This window comes from Hydractinia symbiolongicarpus, chromosome 2 (assembly GCF_029227915.1).
Source record: "Hydractinia symbiolongicarpus strain clone_291-10 chromosome 2, HSymV2.1, whole genome shotgun sequence".
NCBI lineage: Eukaryota > Metazoa > Cnidaria > Hydrozoa > Anthoathecata > Hydractiniidae > Hydractinia > Hydractinia symbiolongicarpus.
In genome coordinates, this window is record NC_079876.1 from 27,445,580 (window position 1) to 27,471,625 (window position 26,046).

Genomic DNA, 26,046 nt, shown 5'->3' on the forward strand with positions numbered 1-26,046 from the left:
AAGCCTGAGGTCCAAATTAGCACACTTGGGCACCTTAGTGAACTGGGGTAGAAAGTGGGGTCGTTACACCCAAACACAAGCTAAAAGCAAACCCCCTTGCTAAGCTTCTATAAGTTACCAGAGAAGAGTGAGCTGAACTCTTTACCCTCTGGGTATTAACGGTAAACTGGCTTGTATAACCCAGCTTACAAATCCGCTTGAATTTACATTTTCCTCCTCCATGGCCCTGCTAGTACAGGTTAAAAGCGAAGGTATTTTAAAAAGAGGAAAAAAAGAAGAAAAAACGAGCAGCAGGTATAAAAGAAAACATATGATGTAGTGGTGTAGAGCGTTCTTGGATTAAATATGCTTGTCGCCTTATCATTGCAGAGGTACCAAGAGTTTGTGGTCCGATCTTTGATATGGGCCCAATAGTGGCCTGTATTCAATGTTCCAGAGTGAGCTACCAAAGCATACTTTTGGATAAAAGATGTGTCCTAGTCACTATATATCGGGATATTGAAATAAGGATTAGAAGAAGAAAAACTTTTAACAAATTTGTCCTTAACCAGATGTTGTCCATCTTTTGCAAACCTTTTCAGGTGCAAGGTTAAAATTTCGCTATTCCTCGTAATCCTTGTTTCCGCAGTGCTCTCTTGGTGCAGGAACATTGTGGGCAAAACCATTTATATTCATTCTCCAGGTTTTCAGAATCTAAAAATATACTAACTGACAATTGGACGCTGGAAGACGGTGACAGTGTTAGGATGTCCTGATTTTCAACAGTAACTGAAGAACAGACAGGTGTTACAGCTAATTGACACCGATACTACTGTCGAGATGTTCTGAGACGCAATTACCGAGAACCCTTTCAATTCTTTAAAGACAAGAAGTAACATCTCTGCTACATCTTGCTGAGAACTGTGTTGAAAAGCTGTATTTCCAGAAGAGTGTATCTTACGTTCTAGGGCCTTGAGAAAGTTTGAAGGATCAACCGGGGACAAAGAACGGTTTAGCATGGTCAATTTAAGAGCAATCGCCCTCATAATTAATGACAAACGGGATGACTCCGAAGCACTCTGGGACCATAGGGATGGAATAGTGCTTAGTGCTTGCAAAATAACATTGGCATAGCACGTATTGTCTTTGTTGACAAAACCTGCATTTATAAAATTTGTCTTTGTTTTGGCACTAGTTTGTTATGGTTGATTACTAGAGAGGCCGGAGTGCGTGGACCTGATAAACGACCCTTGGGCATTTCTTTTACTGGAGCTGGATTACTTTGACGAGATGCAACAGACTTGGGTGGAAAAGTCTTTCTCGTTCCGGGTGCCTTAATTAAGGAGTCTTAAGACCAGTCTCTTTGACTCCCGAGCAATTCATACACAGAAAGAAGCTGTCATACTGATTTTACCAAGGTTTTTTGCGGTGGAATATGCCATTTTGTTGAAAAAACCCAGCCTTTTCAGACACGACGTGGTTATTCTTGCGCAATAATCTCCGCAATAACCGTTACTCCTACAGCACAGAAATAAACTTGTCAACCAATAGTTTGTATTTTCTTCGCAAAGTCAAGTAAGTTCGATAATTATAACTCGTTTAAGCTTATTTGAAAAGATAACTATATCAAGTCTTTATCAAATATCAAGTTGTGACACAGCAAATTTATTCTAATCTAAAATAACAAAAATAATTATTTCCGTGACAGAAATTGTGTGCAGAGTGAGAACTGAATGAAACATAAAAGCAAAACAGAAATTTCATTTTAAATAAAGAGGTATTAGATACAGTAGGTGATGGAGGATTAAAAAGAATGATAAAAATTGTAAAGCTGCAGCTTTATGAAATTCGAACACCAACAGTGAGTAAAAACTTGGCTTTTAGTTTGTGAAGTTTAACTAAATGCTAATGAGCCAAAATACTAAGCAGAGCCAAACTGGGAAATTAAAACCAATTGATTGTACCAAAAATTAGTTGTATATACAAAATAAAATAATAAACAAAACGAAATAAAAAAATTAGTACCTAAGTTATTACATACAAATGAGGCATGTGAAAGAAACCAATTTGAAAGACTGGCTAAAAGACCTAAGTATTATTAAATAAAAAACTACTTAAAATGTTCATTTAAAAATGTTTTAAAATCAGACAATCCTAAAGAACGGGCCTCTACAAGAAGCGTATTATGAATTTTTGCTCCCATTAAATAAAAAATTTTTCTGGCATACTCTGTTTTAATTTTTGGAATAGTAATCAACTTTCTGTTATTTTCATTTTCGTGTTCATTTTCATGATTTGAGCGTGGAAATAGTTCTAAGCAGTACCATCAAGACTCGTTTTGACAATCAAAACTCACTTTTTTATTTTCATTTACCATTGATTTAAGCCAATTTTTCAGATCAATATAATTTCTATAAACATACACAACACGCAAAGCTCTCCTGTGCAGGGAATCCATTTTGTTATGCTGAGTGTTCGTGATTGCCAAGAGATGCAGCCCACAATAAGTAAATGGTGGACGGGTTACCTGGTGTGGTAAATAGCACAGATGGTTTCCAAGTTCATGATGGTGATGAAAACCATAATGAAAGAATGCACAAAATAATAAACACATTTGGCCAAAAGGGAGTGACACTTAACCCAGCAAAGTCCAAGTTCAACACAAATGAAGTTGAATTCTTAAGACATAAAATATCTTCAAGTGGAGTAAAACCATCAACATCTAAAACTGATGCAATCCTCAACTTTCCAACCCCAAATAGCTTTACAGAATTACGCAAATTTATGGGTACGGCCCAACAAATGTCGAAATACACAGACAGTTTGGCACTGATAGCCAAACCGCTCAGGAACTTGTTGTCAACTAAAAATTCGTGGCTATTGAGATCGGTCCATGACCAAGCATTCTAGAAGATCAAGAAACTTTTAACAACACCTAAAATCTTGAAGTTATCTGTTGGACAAAAGTCACAAAACTTAGAGTGGGTGGTAGCAAGTTGAATGGCATAAGTGTGATAATATACCAACAACATGGAAAAAGTGGGATCCTGTTTCCTGTGGGTCCAGATTTTTAACAGATACGAAAAAGAACTACGATCCGATAGAGATAGAAATGCTAGCAGTTTCAAGAGGATGTAGGAAAATGCACATGTACATACATGGCCTAACAGAATTTACGATAGAATTGACCATAAGTCACTGATACAAAAAAAATAAATTTACAAAGAGGTGGTTATCCACCGCAATGATGAACTCAACCTGTTAGGTCTTTGGAAACAAGCTAGAGGTTGAACTCCTCTAGAGAAATGCCTCCAAAAGCATAAAGGAATTTTTTCAAGGAATTTATTAAAAATAAATTAAAAAAAAAAAAAAAAATGAAACGACACAACACATTTGAAAAGATGAACAGACCTTCAACAAAGGGCAGGTAGGTTTCGACCATTGTTTCTGAACCTAAGTTCCCTGGATGTCTAGCTTGGCCACCTCAAAGAGGTCCTCGGACGGTCATCAGCAGAAACTAGACATCCCTATTTTCTCAAAGTAAACTTTGACCACTTTCTGTTCAACTGTACTATTCTTTGTTTTTAACTCAGGTAATAAGTGGAGTCGTTACTCTCCAAAGACAAGATCATGTCTGATCTAAACCCCTTGCTAATAATTTTTATTTGACTTTGTTTTTATTTTTCACTGGGGTAATAAGTGGAGTCGTCACTCTCCAAAGACAAGACTGAGTGTAGTCAAGCCCCCTTGCTGACTCATTCTGGTTAAAATACTCCTCACTCAGCTCTTCTAAAAAGAAAACATATGACTCGTGACTGTTAATAAAGCGGTCATCACAAAAAATTACTGCTCTATCGTTGCAATGTATCCACCTGTGAACTTGTTGGTCGAAGGCTAAGGTTGTGTATTGACCATTATTTAAGTTGCCGCAATGGTTGATATTAGCCCTTAATTGACAATGTTTGCGAAATTTCACTTCTCTATCTACGGTAAAAGGTATGGAAAGGGTACCAGGGTAAGCAGTAATACGAGAGGCAATTTTTGACACAAGGCCGTTGGCACTGGCAAAACGTTTTAGCTGTAAAATGAGATGGAAACCGCACGACACTACCTCTTTTTCAACTAGAGCAGTTTGATGAGCGTTGCAAACATGGCAGAAGTAGGCATTAGTGTGTGACAACTCCTCGCTTTCATAGAAATTATCTAAGGAAGATTGTAACGCAGGGTGCATAAAAAGTTGGATGCAAGGTGCTATAACTTTTGAGGAGCTGGTAATATGACTTGAATTGCAAGTGGTGGATGTCTTGATGCCCATACTAAAAAGACTTGGAAAGTCTACAGACAGACCAGGTAGGAGATATTCAAGAACCTCAGGGACGTGCTGAGCAAAGATATTTAAACACACCTCCCTTCGCAGCTGAGATATGATGTTTTGTAGCACGCAAAAAATAGGAGGAGTCAACTGGACTGTTACAAACAGCCAAACTTTGAAGAACACCTACAAATGCTTCGCCTAACTTTGAGGTTGTTTTGCTGACAGAAATGGCTTTTTTAACTTTTGGAAGGTTATAAAATCATTGTAAGATTGAATTAGCATAATAAGGCGACGAAAACAGGTACTTACTGATTCTGAACAGAAACCCCTTGCACCCACGTCAATGGCAAAGAAATGCACAAGCCATTCATTGTTTTTCATAGCAAAACAACGCGAAGAAGCTTTTGTTCGTGCCAATATTCCATGTTCTCTGCACATGGACAGATCAGTTCTAACACAATTGCGTTTTGAAGAACTACAAATTTATAACACGTCTGGGCGTAGAAAAGAAAATAATTTACAAAAAGGTGGCTAACCACCGCAATGATGAACTCAACCTGTAGGTCTTTGGAAATAAGCTAGAGGTTGTACTCCTCTAGAGAATATGACTCTAAAAGCACAATTCTCCCTTTTTACAAGGACTTAATTAAAAAAATAAAAAGGACACAACACATTTGAAAAGATGAACAGAACTTTAACCAAGGGCAGGTAGGTTTCGACCCTTGTTTCTGAACCTAAGTACCCTGGATTTCTAGCTGGGTCACCTCGAAGAGATCCGCAAACGGTCATCAGCAAAAACTAGATATCCCTATCTTCCTAAAGTAAACTTTGACCGCTTTCTGTTCAACTGTGCTATTCTTTGTTTTTAACTCAGGTATTGTGTTATTGCAATGTATGGTTGGACAAATAAAACGTAATCTAAATCTGACAGTATTTCCAATCGGAAGCAAGGTGAAGAAGGCCCGGAGACTTTGTATTCCTCTTGTTAGATGGTGATTGACCAGCCGGAATGAAATTAATTTTCCTGCACTTGGAAACCCTAAGTGGTTCATACGATGACAAAAACTCTTTTAAAGCCTTAACCAACACAATTAAAACCGAGACATGGCTGTATATGTACCTACCCTGCAAAAGGGTGGTCCTACAGGCACCAAATATGTGAGAGACATTTCAGGATGGTTTCTTGCACAGAATGCAGCTTTTGTCTTTCTTAATTCCCAATCTCAGAAGATTGGTTGGAGAGAGAAGAGTGTCGTAGGTTGCCCCTATACAAAAGGCAGTTAGACATTGCGGCAGTGAAAGAATTGTTCTCCAAGATCAATCATTTTTCACACAAGGCACCACTTTGTCCAATTGCCTTGCAAATGCAATTGTACAGCTCGGGCATGGTAAATATGTTCTTCGTTTCCTTCAATGATATTGGAAACAAGCTTTCGGTAAGCATAAGTGCTTTTTGGTTGCATAAGTGCTATTTGGTTGCATAATTTGGTGGTCCAAGAACCCTAAGCCAGCACACGACCAGTCTGATGCAAACCTAAAATCTTTTTGAGATTGAGCTGACTATCCGCCGAAAGAACTGCCTCCCTAACTTTCCAATTTGCAGCCTTTAAATCTGGAACGCACTTAGACACACAAGGGTCGACAGAATCTCTTAGTAACAGATGTCCACTGATTTTGGCAGATTTGAGAACAGATGCAAGACTTTTCAGGGGAAGAGGACAAGGCGATGTCGATGAATATAAGGAAATGTTGGAAATTGAATGATGTAGTTTTAAGCATTTCCTAATGAAAACAGAAAATCTTTGCTCTAGTTTTGTGATGGTTTTCGTTGCCAACAGTAAACGGTGAACTGTGGACGACGCTTCCCTTATCAATAACAATGCTGCGTGATTTAGAAGGCCTAAATGACATGCCCACACAATCAAGAGGTGTTGTGCATCTGTTTAATAAACTTTGAGTACTTGGAATTGATGTGGACATAAAGAATATATCATACATGAAAGCTTTTATTGGACGCTGGTCTAGGATTTTATTTTTATTAACTTCAGTACCAATCAAACACATAATCAATAATAACGTTTATAGCTGCAAGAAATAGTATAATGGAAGTGTACAGCCAATAAAAATTCCCCTGCAATGTTGATACCAACTGGAAGGAGCAGAAGCAGAAAAAGACTTACTCCAAAGGCTGTTGTAGTATAGCTGAATGAGCCCTATCCAGAATTCTGGTACACCATAGCGTCTGAGAACCATGAAAATCAGTTTGTGCGGAACTGAAGAATATGCATTAGCAACATCAAGCAATATGGCTGAAAGTGAAGAATGTTGTGCCTTTGCATTCTTAAGTGTGGACCAAACAAGAGACATGTGTTCCCAGCAACCCAGAATTTTTTCCATACAGCGTTTTAAATAAAAGTATTAATGAAGCTGTTTTTCTTTATAATATGCGATTCTAACTGCTTGAAAATCAAACTAAAAAAGAGCTTCCTTTCAACATTCAGAAAAGCTATGGGGCAAAAATCCTTTATGTTGGATGTTTTTAGGCATATAAACTTCTGATGCTATTCTTCATTACACGGGTATAAACGACTTCTTTAGACAAGCTTGAAAAATGTTAAACAGAAACGATGCGATAATGAGGACAATTCCTATGGAGAAAATAATTTACAAAAAGGTGTCTGGCCACCGCAATGATGAACTCAACCTGTTAGGTCTTTGGAAATAAGCTCGTGGTTGTACTCTTCTAGAGAAAATGCCTCTAAAAGCACAATTCTCCCTTTTTTCAAGGAATTAATTAAAAAAATAAAAATAAAGAAAATTTTAAACATTGCAGCAAGGCACAATGAAATACTCAACCTGTTAAGTCTCAGGGTTAAATCATAGAGGTTTTGTTCCTCCAAAGTTACTGCCAAAAGACAGTTAAACTTCCTTTTCGCAGGATACACAATATCAGTGAAAAAAAAACAACAAAAAAAACACACACAACACAGATTGCACAATCCCAACCTTGACACCAAACGGTTTCGCCCCAAAGCCTCAACAAAGGGGTGTCAGGATTCCAGGCGGGGCAACTCTAATCCGAGGTCCACTAAGTGGTCATCAGGAGGCCCTGGAATCCTCTTCTGTCATCAAATGTTCTGTAATCCGTGCAATCTATTGACATATAAAACAAGGGTTGACTGGGGTAATAAGTGGGGTCGTCACACCCAAAGACAAGACTTGTAGAAACCTGTAAAAAGGGAACTAAGCAAGTCTAAAAAGGACAAAACACATATCAAAAGATGAATAGAACTTTAACCAAGGGCAGGTAGGTTTCGACCTATATTTCTGAACCTAAGTACCCTGGCTGTATAGCTGGGTCACCTCGAAGAGGTCCGAGGACCATCCTTTTGGTTCAGCTCAAGAGAAGAAGCATTTCTACGAGAATGTAAGACAGCTTGGAAATTCTTGAACTTCAGGTTAGAAGAATCAAAAGCTGAAACTAGATTTGGTGGTGAAGGCAATCAAGGGAGATCTGAAAGAGGTATATGGCGTCAAGGATCATTCAAGGTTGAATGTTTGTGAGAATCCAAGTCGTCCTTGGCAACTTAAGTTTGACTGAACATTTGGGATCTAAAGTTGTTTTTCCAGCCTGATAAGGATTCTTGGTAAAAGTCCGGCGTGCATTCAAGATTCTCCAACGTCTTTTCCTATTCCGCTGACGTCTGCGAAGTAACCTTAACTTGGCCATTGTATCATCTAAATGGAGCAGATTGTTCTTCTCGTTCCTCAAACTGATGCTGCGTAAAGGTCTTCTGTTTAAACCTCATAGGTTGTGCTGTGGAAGTGACCTTACACCAAACAGGTGAGACGCATGGTAGTAAATTGTTGATTCCAACAGCTCCACCTATTTTGACAAGGGGTAAGAGTCTAGAAGTTTTTGGAAAACTACATCATCAACATAATTCCACAATTTTGTGTCAATTGACTTCGGCCAAGCAATACGTTGTTTCCATTTCATAATGCAAAGATTGTCAGGTTCTGTTGATTGCTGAGAAAGAACACTGTGGGAGTTATCCGGGTTAGCTTTCAGCAGCCGAGACTTTTTAGAGGAATTAACAGCCAGCACAACTTGCAAAACAACTTTACAAGGTTTTAATGTCCAATGCTTAGTGGAAGTGAGTAACGAAGAATCACAGGTAGCAGGAAGGACAGAGGAGTTAGTAATAACGAAATGAGATAAGTGATAATTACTATTAACCGAATACCTAACGCCGCTTTTGCTATAAATACTAAAAAATCGGGTGCCGCTAGATCAGTCCGCACTGCTTGCAAGGCCTTTAAATCTCGTGGAAGTGAAAACACAGTAGTCATACTTTAATTCATAAAAATCCACATTAGTACCACTGTACGGTAACAGATTTAATGTATTATTTTGCAAAGCTGCTGCATTGTACTTGCATATAAAAGGCAGCTGGTAACTTCATTGATCAATTGTCTAATCCTGATGACTTTTTAAAAGCTGCCAAGAAAGACATTGCAAATGTTCTCTTACCAGAAGTGAGAGAAACTGATAAAGTTACAGGAGGTTAATTGTCTACTTATCTATTAGCCTGAAAATAAAATTATCAGATTAATAAGAACATAATTTACAAAGAGGTGGCAAGCCACCGCAATGATGAACTCAACCTGTTAGGTCTTTGGAAATAAGCTAGAGGTTGTACTCCTCTAGAGAACATGCCTCTAAAAGCACAATTCTCCCTTTTTACAAGGAATTAATTACAAAAAAAGTAAGGGTCTAAGTCTTTCCCAGTGTCAATCTGTCTTTCCAGATTGTCATTCGTTATCCTTTCGGACAGTAGCAATATGACAAACAATGATGACTTTGATGTGTTGACGCAGCAGTCTATAGAAGTCATTTGGCATGAATTGCTATTAAGTCTTCAACGCCACTGCCCTAATCAGTTGTTCGTAGAAAAATATTTGCATTCTTTACGTTCGTTGAGACATTTAGCTTTAAATGTTAAATGTGGTAGATCATTTCAGAGTTTTGTGATTTTTCTAATCTCTTTGTACCAAGCCAAATTAATCAAGACAATTCCGTGTTAATTTTAAAAAATTTGCTAGTATTAAGGATAAATCTTGCTGTTTATAAATTTGAGGTAAAAACGTGCACTGCTGAATGAAACATTCAAAGCTTGTCCCTTGCGTACCACTTTCATTTTTCATATTAAAATAACGTAGCGCTAGGGAACGAGGCTTTTTGAATATACTTTTCCTGACAACAGTGGTCATAATTCGCATAACAAAGCAATACAATCCTCAAGGTCCTATTCTGAGGAAAGTGTTGATATCGTTAGCAAAAAGAACGAGGACAAAGTTTTAATTTCGTTTTAATTAAACAGCCCGCAAAAGATATGTTTTTCGAGCTTGACATCTTTTCTTTTATATTCGACAGGAATGGAGAATGAAGATAGTATTTTTGTATGTGTTAAATAATCAGTGATAAAAACCACATAATTGAAAATATTGCATATAATAGGACGATAGGCTGAAAAGGTTTCTCGAGAGGTAAGTACTTATGACACTATCATGTTACATTTTTAAGAATAAATACTTTTAGGGCTAAACACAAGATCCTTACGTTAATCTTTGTGATTGTTCAGACGAAGAAAATGAAGTGTAGTGCAGTGTGAACTACGTGGATAATTTAATGGACAGTCAACCTTTATCAGCAAGAAAACATTTATAGAAACAATCTGTCTTTCTAGTATAAGAATTACAGTGGAGTAAATTATTTAAACATTGTTCAACGTGGCCTTTAATGGCTCGTCGCAGATGACAGAAGTGGGGAACACAGGCAGTCGGTTGACTTCTAACTTTACTTCAAAAGGTACGTAAGAATTCTTTATAAATATAAACAATTATAAAAATTATAGTCAAGATAAGGAAGCGCTAGCTGTGTTTGCTGCTTATATTCTGTTGTTGTAATGTTGAATATCTGTTTTTTCAAAGTTATGTTATTGTCAACTTGACGGAATTACGAGGTTATTAGTAGTCGATGAGGCCCGAAGAGAAATCCACTCAGGCAGGACATTGGAAAAATAGGTTGTTTTAGGGATTTTGCTGACGTCAGCAGTGCTGATACAAAAAAAGACATTGCTGACGTCAAAAGCTAAAATGTTTCTGTTAGAAATTTACATACCTGTTGCCTTCATCGTATAGATCTTAAAACGCTGATCAAAAAATGTAAAGGATCATGTACTTTTGACAAACGGAATTTGGGACCGAGTTTTGGGAAACTTACCCAAATTGGTCGCAGAAGTTACCTAAGGGGTGAAAAATCACTGACGTCGCCACCTTGTTTCCAGTAATTTGGCCTCAAAGTTTAAGATACATTGTAATGGCTTCATTAATTTAATATTATTGACATCTCGCCGTAACGTCACAAATTAGACACTCTGTATTATTATACTGATTAGGGATTATTGCAGGTTGGCCACAGGTCTTTCGACTTTCCAATTTTTAAGTATTTCAGGGGAATCAGTCGGGAAATTAGTTGTTTTTTCCCGAAACAAACGAACACATCTAGCTGTAAAAAAAGGTGACTAAACGCATCTTCGGTTTTTCGATGAGAATCAATTTTGCTTTGCCGAGTACCTGCTTACTTTATCTTCGACACACAAGAAACAGCAACAAATGTTACAACGACTGATTCCCAGTGTATTATGTCAGTGTGTAACATCAATTCCTGTTTTATAAAGTTGTACACCGATTATGATTTTAGGTATAGTCAAGCGAAGATATGGCATTTACATTTAGGAACAGACCGTAATTGTGAGAAGTTAGAGAACAAGGTTAAGAAATGTAAACTCGATATAAAGTTTTTTAATCAGTGCATTTCTCATGATGTCAATTTAAAAGTTAGGTTGTAGATCTGCATATTATAACAAGGGCAAAGGTCAACTAAAAATAGTAAATGTTGACAGTGGACGGTGAAAACGTTGTGGATACATTACCCAATATAAAGAGAACAGTGGGGTACAAGTACATTCAATAAGAGCAGCAGATTTACAAGATAACTGAAAAAAGTTGTAAAATCTGTATGGTGATATAGGACTTAAAAGAAGATAAGGATGTGAAGAAAAAGTTTAAAAAATAAAACATTTTTAGGAGATGTTTTACTAATAATCGTTGACATAATATTGTAAATGCCCCCTCCCCCTTTTCAGCGTTAAGAAAAGTATTGTGGGCGCCTTGGGTGTTTCGTACCTGCTTGGTCCAGCATTCAACAATGAAAACGGGAGAAAAAGGGGGGGCTTCTATAGAAATTTGAAATTTTTGCCACATATTACGTCAACAATTGTCTGACTTAGAAAAATTCTCGTAAAAACGTTGTTAAAATATATTTTAACGAATGTTATCCTAATATATTAAAAAGAAATGTCTATGATAATGTTTTTGTCTTTTTAGTAAGAAATAAAAATGAACAAAAACAATAACAAGAAGGCTGCGACATCTGTCAACAAAAGATTCGTCCGACATGGCTGCATTGCACCAGAGGGCTGGTGTCTCTGTGAAAGAGCTGCGCACTTTGTTTCCAGCTTATAGCATGCGCAGCATATATCGACACGCCAACAGAAATTATGGGTAAGAAACATAAGACAAACGGAAAAACAACCCTGGCAGGCCCCGAAAGCTGACTAAACAAGATATCCGTTCAATTTTGAGGGCAGCACAAACACCACGCAGCGAACCGATCTGGTGAAAATAATGCTATTTTGCAGAAAAATACGCAAACGAAAACTTTTAAGAGAACTTTGGGTAAATGGAATTGCCTTTTATCTGGATGGCAAGGGATTCCAGTACAAAACTAACCCTTATGACCAAGCAAAAGGACCAAGGGTCTGCCAGTGGAGAAAACGCTCGGAGGGAATCGAATTTGGTTGCACAGCGAAGGGGCGCAAAGAAGGACAGGTAAACAAAAACTTTATGGTTGCCATTTCATGCAACAAAGGTGTTGTGTAGTGTGAGCGTTAAGAAGGGGCTATCACTGGCCAAAAGATCGTAGATCTGGTTGACACGTATTTTGAGGAGGCTTTCAAAAACAGTTGAGACCCTAGAGGGCGAAGATTCCTCATGGACACTGGCCCCCGACAAAATAGAGCAGCAGCACACAGGGCTTATACCCGAGTAAAAAGAACAGTGTTTCTAATCCCTGTAAGATCACCAGACCTGAACCTGATCGAGAATTTCTTCAATCAAGTTGCCCGACAATTACAACAACAAGCCCTCGACAATAACATTACCCGGGAGAGAAAAGAAGAACTCGCAGAGCGCATAAAGACAACGATGCGTGAATTACCAGCGCCGTTGTATTTATTTAATCAGGCGTAATTTTCCATTGTTTACGTTTTAATAGGTGTTGTAATATATATACATATATATTTGCGTTAAGGAAGCGCTATACTGAAGACTTGAAAATGGGTGTATGAACACTCGAAACGTCAATACACGTTGGTCAATACACGTTGTGTTTTTTTTGTTCAATGTTCCAAATGTCCATCTAGTTTCAATTAATTTTACAATGTATTTTGCAGTAATTTGTGCGGTAACGTTTTTTCATATATATGTAAACAAAATGTGCAATGTGGTGCTATAACGTATTTTCATATATACTCATTCTGCCATTTAAAACAATATACTAAAGCAGGCTACACAGCTCTTTATTTCTTTCTGGTCACTTTGGGGAAAAACATGAATAAATTCTACAACTCGCCAGGGATCGTCTTCACTGTTGTAGGCCCCTAAATCGGATCCTAGATTTGCTTGCAGCAAACACCAGTATGTCCGAAGTGATAATAACATCGGAGCTGAATTGGTTTTTTAGGGCTGGAAGTTTTACAATCTCCCCTTCCAGCAGTAGGAGGAGGTCCTTCCAAGCGATTGCCTCCTTTGAATAATGGTAGTCCTGCATTAGGATTAAATCAGCTCTATCAGCCCCCACCTATGCATAGGAAAATAATTTACAAAGAGGTGGCAAGCCACCGCAATGATGAACTCAGCCTGTTAGGTCTTTGAAAAAAAGCTAGAGGTTGTACTCCTCTAGAGAAAATGCCTCTAAAAGCACAATTCTCCCTTTATACAAGGAATTAATTAAAAAAATATAGAAAATAAAAAGAACACAACACTTTTGAAAAAATAAACAGAACTTTAACCAAGGGCAGACTTGTCGATTGAAGGATTTTCAAAGCAATTAAAAATTAATTTCAAAGGCTTAAGGATAAATGTTTTTGCACAATTTGTTGAACCAACAACTATCATGAGATTGCGCCATTTACCACGACCCTTTACCAACAAATCTTTTATGTACCCAGCAAATGTGTGGGGTCTGATCGAGTTGCGCTGCAGCACTTCAATCGCAGACGCAAGCCATATACAATTATCAGGACAACTCTGCTGTACAGCCTGGGAAATCATCTCCATGCCGCCGGCGTTTTCCCTTTGCATTTGTTTTGCTGCACCTTTCATCGTCCACGTTTTTTTCAACTAGTTCACTTATGTTTTTCTCTGCTCTCAAGAACAAAAAACAGCAAGTTGACAATCGCCTTGTTACTTTCTATACTCTGCCATGGCATGAAGTTCAGTTATGTTGTGTAAGAAGAAAATAATTTACAAAGAGGTGGCAAGCCACCGCAATGATGAACTCAGCCTGTTAGGTCTTTGGAAAAAAGCTAGAGGTTGTACTCCTCTAAAGAAAATGCCTCTAAAAGCACAAGGAATTAATTAAAAAATATATAAAAAGATAAAAAGGACACAACACATTTGAAAAGATGAACAGAACTTTAACCAAGGGCAGGTAGGTTTCGACCCATATTTCTAAACCTAAGTACCCTGGATGTCTAGCTGGGTCACCTCGAAGAGGTCCGCGGACGGTCATCAGCAGAAACTAGACATCCCTATCTTCCTAAAGTAAACTTTGGCCACTTTCTGTTCAACTGTGCTATTCTTTGTTTTTAACTCAGGTAATAAGTGGAGTCGTCAGTCTCCAAAGACAAGACCTAGTATGATCAAACCCCCTTGCTAACTTAATTTTTATTTGATTTTGTTTTATTTTTGACTGGGGTAATAAGTGGAGTCGTCACTCTCCAAAGACAAGACTGAGTGTAGTCAAGCCCCCTTGCTGACTCATTCTGGTTAAATTATCCTTACCTCAGCTCTTCTAAAAAGAAAACATATGACTCATGACTGTTAATAAGGCAGTTATCACAGAAAATTACTGCTCTATCGTTGCAATGTATCCACCAGTAAACCATTTGGTCGAAGGCTATGGTTGTGTAGTGACCATTATTTAAGTTGCCGCAATGGTTGATAATAGCTCTTAATTGAAAATTTTTACGAAATTTCACTTCTCCATCTACGGTAAAAGGTATGGAAAGGGTACCAGGGTAAGCAGTAATACGAGAGGCAATTTTTGACACAAGGCCGTTGTCACTGGCAAAACGTTTTAGCTGTAAAATGAGATGGGAACCGCACGACACTACCTCTTCTTCAACTAGAGCAGTTTGATGAGCGTTGCAAACATGGCAGAAGTAGGCATTGGTGTCTGACAACTCCTCGCTTTCAAAGAAATTATCTAAGGAAGATTGTAACGTAGGGTGCAGAGAAAGTTGGATGCATGGTGTTATAACTTCTGAGGAGCTGGTAATATGACATGAATTGCAAGTGGTTGATGTCTTGATGCCATTCCTAAAAAGACTTCCAAAAAATGGAAAATTTAATGACAGACCAGGTAGGAGATATAAATTAGTCAGTCTTTGGACTTTAACATATTTGGAGGTTTCAACGGTATGTACACTGCTCTTGCACTTGTGACGGCATGCACATACGCACGCGTTTGTTTGTTGTGAACCGACAGCAGTAAATCAGGGTGGCCAGGACATGGTCAACTTCATCGTCCTCTTATGTCTAGCGATACGCAGATACTTAATGATCATGACAATCACAAAAGTGTAATCCATACTTTTGCTCGAAAGACAGTTTAACACTTATCCATTTCTTAACACCACTCAACTTTAATGCACAGTGATAATGCGAACTTCCAACCTTCCAAATCTGCCTGTGAATAGGTCACCAAATACTGTCGCTTTCCAATATTTGGGTATGCCAGTATTGGGTTCAGCTTCGGCGTCCATGTTTATGTTTACTTTACTGCAGGAAAATAAAAAACAATGAAATTTCACAGTGGATATACAACCTTATTTGTTTACATTTGTTTTCATACTTTAAAAAAAATCAACAATTTCTATGTAAGGCACTGTTTATTTACATTACAAGTAGCTACTTGTTTGAATTTGGTTTGTTAGTTACTGTAATGAAAACGGAGCATTAAAACCTTGTTGTCAAAATTCAAAATGCCAGATACTCAACTGTCAAAAATGTGATATCTTCTTGTTTTCGGCTGTAAATCTTCTGTTTGCATTCTCTTTTCCATTTTTTTTACATATTAGATGTCTCACAGATGAGGTTTCACTGCTTTTTATTACAATTTTATTGTATTTATAGCAGCTGTAGTAAATATTAGTGAGAATAGGAGTAACTACATTGCAATGTAGATAAAACTAGTCTTTTTTAGACGGAGAGTTTAATAAAAAAAAGAGGTTTCTCTCCAAAGAATAAGAAGCCACTGGGAAACTTCTCCATTCTTCCCTTTACAGGGATAACCCGAAAGCGAATGGATTTCGACTGTGGTGAAACAAACGCCTATGAATGTGGAAACATGAGGATTGGTGAAATTCACTCATGCTTGGGATCTGGTTCGAGCCCTTGAGTAAGCATCCCCTGCCTCCTGCAAGACACCAGCCACATTCATTGACACCGTCCGCCAAAACCAATAACTTTTGTTAAACTTTGAAAAAGAAAAGTCGACAGCTGCAAATCGTATCGTTGTCGCTTTTACCTACTGACACACCGCCCAGGGCTAAAAGAGACTAGACTTGAAACCCAGCCCTTAGAGAGGTTGTGCCCAGGAATAAAAGGCAGCAAACCTGGAAACGGAAAAGCGTTCTGACCTTAGACATGAACACTGGAGAAATCGTATTGTAATGCTTGGGCTAACCAGGAAACCGCCCCTTAGAAAGGTAGACTTGGAACCCAGTTGTGGCAACCCAGAAAACCATTACATATCGTCTCGAGCTTAAACAAGTAATTCACTTCACCACCCAGTCAACTTTTCCGCTTCGGAATCCGCCACATGCCATTCTTTGGAAGGAGGAATCAATTGACTGAAGACCCATCCTAACCATACTCCTGAAAAGTAGGTAGCTAATTTTTACTGTATGTTTATTTATGAAGAGAATCAGTTCACCCTGTTTATATTTTATACACGTAAGATATTTGAAATTTTTGCCACATAATATGTCAACAATTGCAGTTGTTATACTTATTTTTAAAAAGAAAAGACAATTATCTATGTTTTAGTTTTTGCTATATGAAGTTGAACAAGAACATCGCTTATGCAACTGTCAATCAAAGCCGACGTGCCTGCTTAACGGCAAGTGCCTTACGCAATGTATTGTATATAAGCTCGAAGTAAATACGAACACAAGCACATCTTGGTGCCAGTGAGGGCGAGTTTAAAACGCGTTACAGGAACCATGTAAAATCCTTTAAACACAAGAAATACCAGAACGAAACCGAGTTCATGTGGCATTTAAAGGACACTTCTACTCCTTTTGACCTGACATGGACCACTGGTGCTAGGGCATTCCTGTACAGATGTGGAATAAGATGCGAACTTTGTCTCTCTGAAAAGGTGTGCATTAACTGGTTGAATCCAAAGGACTCCTTAACAAACGCACTAAGTTGCTTTCAAGATTTCGCCATAGGAATAAGTTTATTATAGGAAATTTCAAATAGGCTACATATTTGTATTCCATACTGTATTATGAGACAGCATATAAGAAAACCACTAGTTGTAACCTGACAATTGTTAAAAACATAAGACTCAGAGTTGTTACACAGTTGTAATTTGTTGCTTGTTCTCTCAATTTATTTTTATCTCTTATAATAATATGGAGAGTGTGTGTCTGTTGTCTGTCTGTAACAAGCAAAGTGGATGAGTTCATTCTCCGTTGATGTTGCCGAAAATACTACATGTTTTTTTACAAGAATAACAAGGCTACTCATTAATTTTAAGTTTATACTGTTCTAAACTAACAGCTTATTGTTTTTGGTCTAAAATCACACTTTGACATTCTTATAAACAAATATGCCTAATAAAAAAAAAACTGTTCGTGTCTTTTTAGCAGAGAAAAACCGCGAGATTTTGTTTGTTTACATTTTAAAGTATGTGATGAAAATAAAACAATTTAATTTACTGAACAAAATCACGTGATTAAAATAAAGTATAACTGTATTCGTCGGAAAATCCAAGTTTCCCTTGACGACCAAAACAGACGTAAGATTTCGAAATTCAAGAAGGCGAACGAAGGAAGTAGGCTGCTTGATATATACATTTACAAATATAGAAGAAAAACATAATTTATATGTTGTAACACTGTCTCCAATTTTGTTTAAGCACGATGGAAATTTTTAAAGAAAGTTGGTTGTTGGGAAGTACAGTCAGAGAAACAGAGAAAGAAAGTTTGTTCGTTCAATCCGAGGTCCACTACGACAATCCTTCTCTGTCATCAAATGTTCTTTAATTCGTACAATCTATTGACATATAAAACAAGGGTTGACTGGGGTAATAAGTGGGGTCGTCACACCCAAAGACAAGGAATGAAAATTACAAAGTGCACGCACAATGATAAACTTGACCAGTTAAGTCTTAAAATTTAAATTCTAGAGGTTTTGCTCCTTTAAAGAATATGCTCATATAAAGGAACAGAATTCTTACTTGTAGGAACCTGTAAAAAGGGAACTAAGCAAGCGACGTGTTAATTATCAATTTTTTTTTTAATTTTCCTATTTTTATTTTATTTTTTATTAATTTAAACTGCCTGGAAAAAAAAGACATGGGTTAGTTTGCTGTTAAGTTCTTCCGAACGTCACATTGTGTCACAGCTCTGTCATTGCAGTGAAGCCACTGGTGTGTCTTTTGGTCTTGAACAATGGCTGTATAGTGCCCATTATTAAGAGAACCAGAGTGGTTTATAAGCGCTATGATCTTAAAGTGCTTAGGGGTTCTTACCCCAGGGTCAATGGTAAGAGGAAGGGATAAGAAGTCTGGGAAACAAGAAACTGGCGACACTTGTTTTGAGATACAACCACAACGTTTTAACTGCACTATAAGGTGTGAACCACTCTTTACAATTTCCGTCTATCGTGTTGCTGTTTGACGGGAATTACACTTATCATTCCCTGTTAAAACCTCAGGTTGTAAGAAGAGGTTCAATGACTCTTGAATTGTGGGTCTTGGTTGCAATTCAAGAAATAGAGATATTTCATCAGTAGAGTGCGATTGGAAACATGTGTCACATGTGAGTGTAGTTCCAGTACGTAAAAGATCATCATTCTGATTCTTGTGCGGTGTCGACTGATTCTTGTGCGATGTCGACTGTAGCGAAAGAGTATGATAGGAAAAACATTGGCTTATACAGGGACAATGGCCTTACAGTTTTTAAAAACATCAGTGGTCCGGAAAGGATAAAAAAAGAGATAAGATATCATAAAGATATCTTATCTCTTCAAGATATCATAATTCAATACAACATGAATATTGTCAACTACCTCGATCTTACACTAAACCTTGCCGATTCCACATACAGTCTGCGTATAGCAAACCTGACATCGAGACACACTATGTCCACAAAGAATCAAACCACCCGCCAAATATCATAAAACAAATCCCATTATCCATTGAAACACGTTTATCAAATCTAACATGAAATGAAGCTATATTTAACAAACCTGTCCCATACTATGAAACTGCACTAAAAAATTCTGGATCCATTCACAAATTCGAATATAACCCAACTATCAGAACTTCGCAAAGCAAAAATAAAAATTGTAAAAGAAATATAATTTGGTTTAAACCTCCATACAACTGTAATGTTACCACAAATGTGGGGAAGTACTTTTTAAATTCTTTAAAAAAGCAATTTCCTAAAGACCACAAGTTAAACAAAAAATTCAACAAGAACAATGTTAAGATTAGTAATAGCTGTATGCCCAATATGGAATCTATAATCACTGCCCACAACAAAACTTTATGTACAAAAATAATACACCATTAGTAAAAACTGTAACTATCTCAAGAAAGAAGAATGCCCATTGAACAACGAATGTTTGTCAAAAAACAGTATTTACGAAGCACTTTATTCATGGACAATAACGAGGCAACAAAATATGTAAGACTTTGCAACACTAAAAAGTACCAAACTAGTACATCTCTTTCCACAGAGTTTTGGAACAAGAAAGAACAAGGAAAGAATCCCCGTGTAACATAAAAAAAGTACAGAAGTATAAACTGGACAGAAAAACATGTTCGTTGTGCCTAAACGAAAAGTTTGAAATTGCAACATACACAGGATCACAAGAAAAAGTTTTTGCTTTCGTCTTTTGACAGTAAAGATTGATGTGATAAGAAGATATGACAATTAACATTGCACTGTATTGTATTTAAGGGATTAGTTTGGTGAGGATTGTTGCTCTTGCGGCAGCACGAAACTTTAAGTACAAACAAATATTCTGTTATTTTTAAACCTGAGTATATTTGCTCTACTGCAATGTTATCATCTGTCATTTTAGAAAGAGGAAGATGAAAAAGAGAAGATTTCTATTTAAATTTTATAGTTTTTTCTGTTTTTTGTTTTTCTTATTTTTTAATATTTGAATAATCTTTTCCAAAAGAAAGTCTTGCTATGTATACCTTTATACAACCTGTTTTTTGGAAAAAAGGAAAAGAACAACAAAATGAATAGGAAAACACCTGATGACTCATCAGTAGATACCAGTGCAACTGTTTCGGGCAATTATTTCTAAACAGTTTCAATTGCACTGGATGCCCAGCAGGAGTAGAGCTAATTCCCACCGTCATAGGTGTGTTTCTTGTTGGTATACTTAATGACAATTGTCGCAAGTCAAAAAGGATTTGATGGTTTGTACCAGAAGTCGAGTTTCAAAGACCAGCTACGAAACGATTTGTAATATAAAATGTCCAGCATAATAGTGTCATTAGTATAAACAATAGTATAAAAGTATAAATAATAATATAAATAAGATAGCAAGCCTGACCTGCAGCGTGAACGTCCAGCATTTAGTGCGTATTGAAATAAATAAGAAACTGTCATATATATAACATGATGGAGGAATAACTGTCCAGCAGGTAAAAATGGTTTGATTTTGAAAAAACTATATCAATGAGTGTGATATCTGCGTTGCCTCTCGCGCACGCGGAGCTTACATGCCTTCCGACATCGCCTTTGCTTTTATATTTTGTTACGGATCTGTAGGTCATCGTTGAGGAGACCGTAAGATGGACCTAAAAAGTAAACATATGTTTTGAATCATCACACTGGCGCTGCGAGTTTATCTTTGTTAATCCTGACGAATCTCCCTACATACAGGACAATTTTACTTTTTCTACTTCCTTTGTGATATCTAGAACGATATTATTCAATTATTTCTGCTTACCCACTCCGAGAGCTAGCCACAGAGACGTGTTGTGTTTACATTATGGCTAGGGCAGTGGACATCAGTTGTCCTCCACACTTTGATACAAATGGCGACGTTACTAGTCTAGGCACCCGCTGGAAGAGGTGGAGAAATGGGTTTGACCTGTATTTAGTAGCTGCAGGTATTACCGATAACACCCAGAAGAAAGCTCTTCTGTTACACTGTGCGGGTGAAGATTTACGTGAACTTTTTGACACGTTACCTGAGCCAGAGGCCGCAGACGGCCAAAATGATTATGTTAAAGCATGTACTGCATTAGATACATACGTCACTGCTGAAACCTCCTCCTCGGATGATGATTTTGTGTTAGCCATCGACAATGACCCTAACTGTCCCAACCATAAAAATTCCATGTACCCAGCAGATGTAAATGGACAACGTGTCAATGTGCTCATAGACAGTGGAAGTACCATCAATGTAATCAGCAAAAGCACCCTTAGTGCACTAAAATTAAAGTCACCTATCCTTCCATACCACAAGAAAGTTTTTGCTTTTGGTGCGTCGTCACCGCTCAAAGTTAATGGCTGCATATGGGTTGTCGTTGGTGCTGGAGAGAAAGTCGTGTCTACCAGATTTGTTGTTGTACCACAATCTTCTGTCACCATATTGGGTGTGGAAACCGCTTGCAAATTGGACCTACTCCGAGTTGGCCCAGGTGGAACCAAGAACGACAAGGTGAACCACATCTCTACCTCCGAGGACGGTGTATTAAAACAACTGCTTTGCAATTATGGTGACAGGTTTGAGGGCCTTGGAAAACTGAAAGATGTCAACCTCAAAATCCAAATAGATCCCACGGTAACTCCAGTCGCACAGAAAGCCAGACGTCTACCGATCCTAATGCAGCAACAACTGGACATGGAATTAGAAAAACTCTCAGAACTCGGTGTCATCGAGCCCATAGAATCACCACCATCATGGGTTAATCCCCTTGTGATCGTACCTAAGAAAACACCTTCTGATGGCACACGTATGTGTGTTGACATGCGTGTTGCAAACACCGCAGTCATAAGAGAACCGTATCAGATACCAACTCTGGAAGAAGTGCTGCATGAGTTCAACGGGTGCACAGTGTTCACAAAGCTGGACCTGAACAAGGGATACCACCAAATTGCTCTAGACGAGGCTAACAGAGACCTTACGGTCTTTGCAACACACCATGGTATATTCAGATTCACAAGGCTGATATATGGAATCGCCCCTGCCGCTGAACAATATCAACGAGAATTGGAACTTGCACTATCAGGACTATCTAAAGTACGTAACATCTCAGATGATATCATTATTGGTGGCACTAGTAATCAAGATCTACTGGATCGCATGCAATGCGTATTTGAGCGTCTCCCAGAGAAAAATCTCACAGTAAACCTAAAGAAATGCGAGTTTCTGAAGACTGAGCTTATCCACATGGGTCACAAGTTGTCAAAAGATGGAATTGCACCGGATGAGAGGAAAGTACGAGCTATAGCTGACCTCAAACCACCAACTAATGTGAAAGAATTGCAATCCTTTTTTGGCATGGTGACATACTGCTCCAAATTCTTACCACACTTCTCAACTGTGACTGCACCATTGCGTCAACTACTCAGCAAAGACACTAAATGGAGCTGGGGAGATGCGCAACGACAAGCGTTCAATGATCTTAAGATCATGCTGTTGTCCAGTGCGACACTTGCTTACTATCAACCTGACGCATACACCGAAATCTTTACTGATGCATCCCCTGTTGGGCTTGGCGCAGTTATAATGCAACGTTAGCCAGATGGTATCTTAAAACCAATTGGATATGCCAGTCGCTCACTACTAAATGCAGAAACAAGATATAGCCAGATTGAAAAGGAGTGCTTGGCTATCCTATTTGCAATAGAGCGGTTTCGAATCTATCTTTATGGTATAGAATTTGTTGTTAAAACCGACCACAAGCCGCTAGTGACAATGTTCTCCCCTCGTAGGAAACAGCTTCCACCACGCATTGAACGCTGGGTTATGAGACTCATGCCATACGCATTCAAGGTTGAGTATCACCCAGGCAGAACCAATGGAGCAGATTACCTGTCACGGTCAAACCCGATGCAAGACAATACACCATTGCACCGAATGACTGAAGAATTTGTCAACTTTATTCAAAGTAAACAACTACCAGTTGCCATACCAAAGAAAGACATTCGTGATGCACAGAATGATGATCCTGCCATTGCCCTCATTAAGAAACACCTTGCATCTGGAACCATTCCAAAATTGGATGTTATTAAAGAGTATTATCCCTCACGTTTGCAACTATCCATTGTCAATGACATTCTCATGTTTGCCAACAAAATTGTCATCCCGCCAACCCTGCGAGAAAGCATCATCTCCATTGCACATGAAGGACATCAGGGACAAGTACGCACAAAACAACGTTTGCGGAAAAAAGTATGGTGGCCACGCATGGGCTCCTCGGTTGAAGCCCACATTAAGTCATGTCATGGATGTCAAGTCACCGCTGGTGCACAAATCAAAACTCCAGTAGTAATGACAGAAATACCTGATTCAGCTTGGTTGATGTTGGGTTGTGACCTTTGCGGTCCGTTCCCTACTGGTGAACACCTGCTAGTATGCATTGATTATTACAGCAGATATCCCGAGGTAGAGATTATCCGCCAAATAACTGCTGCTAATATCGTTGACAAACTTCGTAAAATGTTTTGTCGTTATGGTGCGCCAGAGATAATAGTGACCAACAATGGACCACAATTCCGGAGCAATACAGATTTCGCTACTTTGATGAAAGAATTTGGGGTGGAGCACCGCAAAGTTACCCCATACCATCCCGAGGCAAATGGTGAGGTTGAAAGGTTCAACAGAAATCTGAAGAAAACCATCCAAGCTGCAATTGCTGAAAATCAGAACTGGCGAACTGCCCTCCAGAATTACCTATTAGCATACCGTACCACACCGCACGCAACCACTGGTGCCACTCCTGCAGAGCTTCTGCTTAACAGACCGGTTAAAGACAAGCTACCAGCCTCAACCACAAGTTCCAAAAACACCATGTCTGTCGTTAAAAACCGAGACCGCATCCAAAAAGAGAGAATCGCGAAATATGCAGACAAACGCAACAATGCTCGCAGTCATGTCATTCAACCTGGGCAAAAGGTTCTTGTGGCCAATCAGTCAACACATCGCAACAAATTTACCCCTAGATGGCGCGATGAACCTTGTACTGTTACTGCTGTAAAAGGAAATGCAATTTTCATTGAAGACGGTACAAAAACTATGATGCGCACTTCCTCTCACGTCAAACCCTACTTCATGCGAAATAACCAGCGGTCAAATAAACGACATCTTCAACAACCGACAGTGACAACCGATTCTGCAACAGAAAGCTCTGATGACGATTTTGACCTGCCACCAACTGTAAACGACCCTGGGAACGAAACCGACTTGACGTCATCTGATGATACCGTTGTCACAGAAAGCCCATCCAGTGACGAGACCATTGCGTATGGCGAGGAAGAGGTGAATGATGAAGAACTCTTCGTTCCAAATAGAAACACACGTACTCGAAACGTTAAACCACCACCTCGTTTCAAAGATTTCGTTACTGCGTAACTACGAACACATGAACTTTATTGTGGAACTGCAAGACTTTATGTTTGTAGCTTGGTGGTAGTTGGGCAGCGTCGCTATGCCTCAACTAGCCAGTTGTTGTGCTTTGCTGGTGCACATAGTCTTATGTTGATATTTAATTCTACTAGGAACCATTTGGTTAAGTTGGGAGAGATGTGATATCTGCGTTGCCTCTCGCACACGCGGAGCTTACATGCCTTCCGACATCGCCTTTGCTTTTATATTTTGTTACGGATCTGTAGGTCATCGTTGAGGAGACCGTAAGATGGACCTGAAAAGTAAACATATGTAAACATGGCCTGAAAAGTAAACATATGTAAACATGGCCTGCCGTAAAATATTTGGGATAGATACGGTGCGTGAATGGATCCAAAGACTTTATATGGTAAAGTGATAACAAAATAGACAAATTCGTGTAGCAAAACAATGCTCTTCCTATTTAGTGAAGAACGAAAATTACAAATTGAACGCACAATGATAAACTCCACCAGTTAAATCTTAAAATTTAAATTCTAGAGGTTTTGTTCTTCTTAAGAATATGTTCATATAAAGGAACACAATTCTTCCTTTTTCCAAGGAGATAACTGGCTCGAAAATTGAACAAACAGACAGAGAGAGTAGGACAGGACTTCTGTAAATTGCACAAGGGTTTTGACTCATATTCCTGAACCAAAGTACCCAAAATATCTAGCTGAGTCACCTCAAAAGAGGTCTGCGAACGGTATTGGTAAACAATGGAACTAACCAGGATCAGCCAGAACCAGCCAGAATCGCTAAAATTGAGCCAAAACGAGTCATGAAGATAGGGTGTCTAGTTTCTGCTGATGACCGTCCGCGGACCTCTTCGAGGTGACCCAGCTAGACAGCCAGGGTACTTAGGTTCGTATATACTAAAAGTAGGAACCAGCAGTAACCAACAGTAACCAGCAGTATTTCGAAGTAACCACCAGAGAACCACCAGTATTTTGAAGTAACCACCAGAGAACAAGCTGTTTTTTTAAGTAACAACAAGAGAACGAGCAGTTATTATTAATTTACTCCAGATAAGGCGGCAAAAGCGGCGCAAAGGTGTTGTGATTTTTATGCACAACACTTCATGACTTTAAACTAACAAATATAATAAATAAAAGGGCACCTAGTTCCCAGGACTTTTTTCTGATACTTTATGTTGTTCTTGCTAATTAGCTACTTTAAAGTTGTTTTCATGAGGTCCAATAAAATGCATTCCGCGAAGATTAATTTTCGAAAATATGAATAAAAGTCGCGGAATTCGCGATAATTAATCAACTTAAGTTATTTAGTTATTTATTTCGCCTAACGGCAATATGGAAACAAAAAAAAACAGAACGAAAATAGTGTTTTCAGAATTAAAGTTTATTCTTTGAAATAAAATGTAACATGTTTCAAGTAAAAAACGTTCATAATAAAAGCATAAAATTATAACTTGACTGACTAGACTTTTTTATAAAAAGCTTGTAAATAAA

The 26,046-nt window shown here is 38.3% G+C and overlaps 1 protein-coding gene across 1 annotated transcript; it reads left to right on the forward strand.

Moving 5' to 3' along the window:
• Window positions 1-20,753: 20,753 nt before the first annotated feature.
• On the forward strand, window positions 20,754-24,544 carry LOC130630054 (uncharacterized protein K02A2.6-like). The gene is made up of 3 exons (XM_057443454.1): window positions 20,754-20,766; window positions 20,883-22,706; window positions 22,767-24,544. Exons 1-3 carry the CDS (start codon window positions 20,754-20,756, stop codon window positions 24,542-24,544), a joined length of 3,615 nt encoding a protein of 1,204 aa, XP_057299437.1.
• The last annotated feature ends 1,502 nt before the right edge of the window (window positions 24,545-26,046 follow it).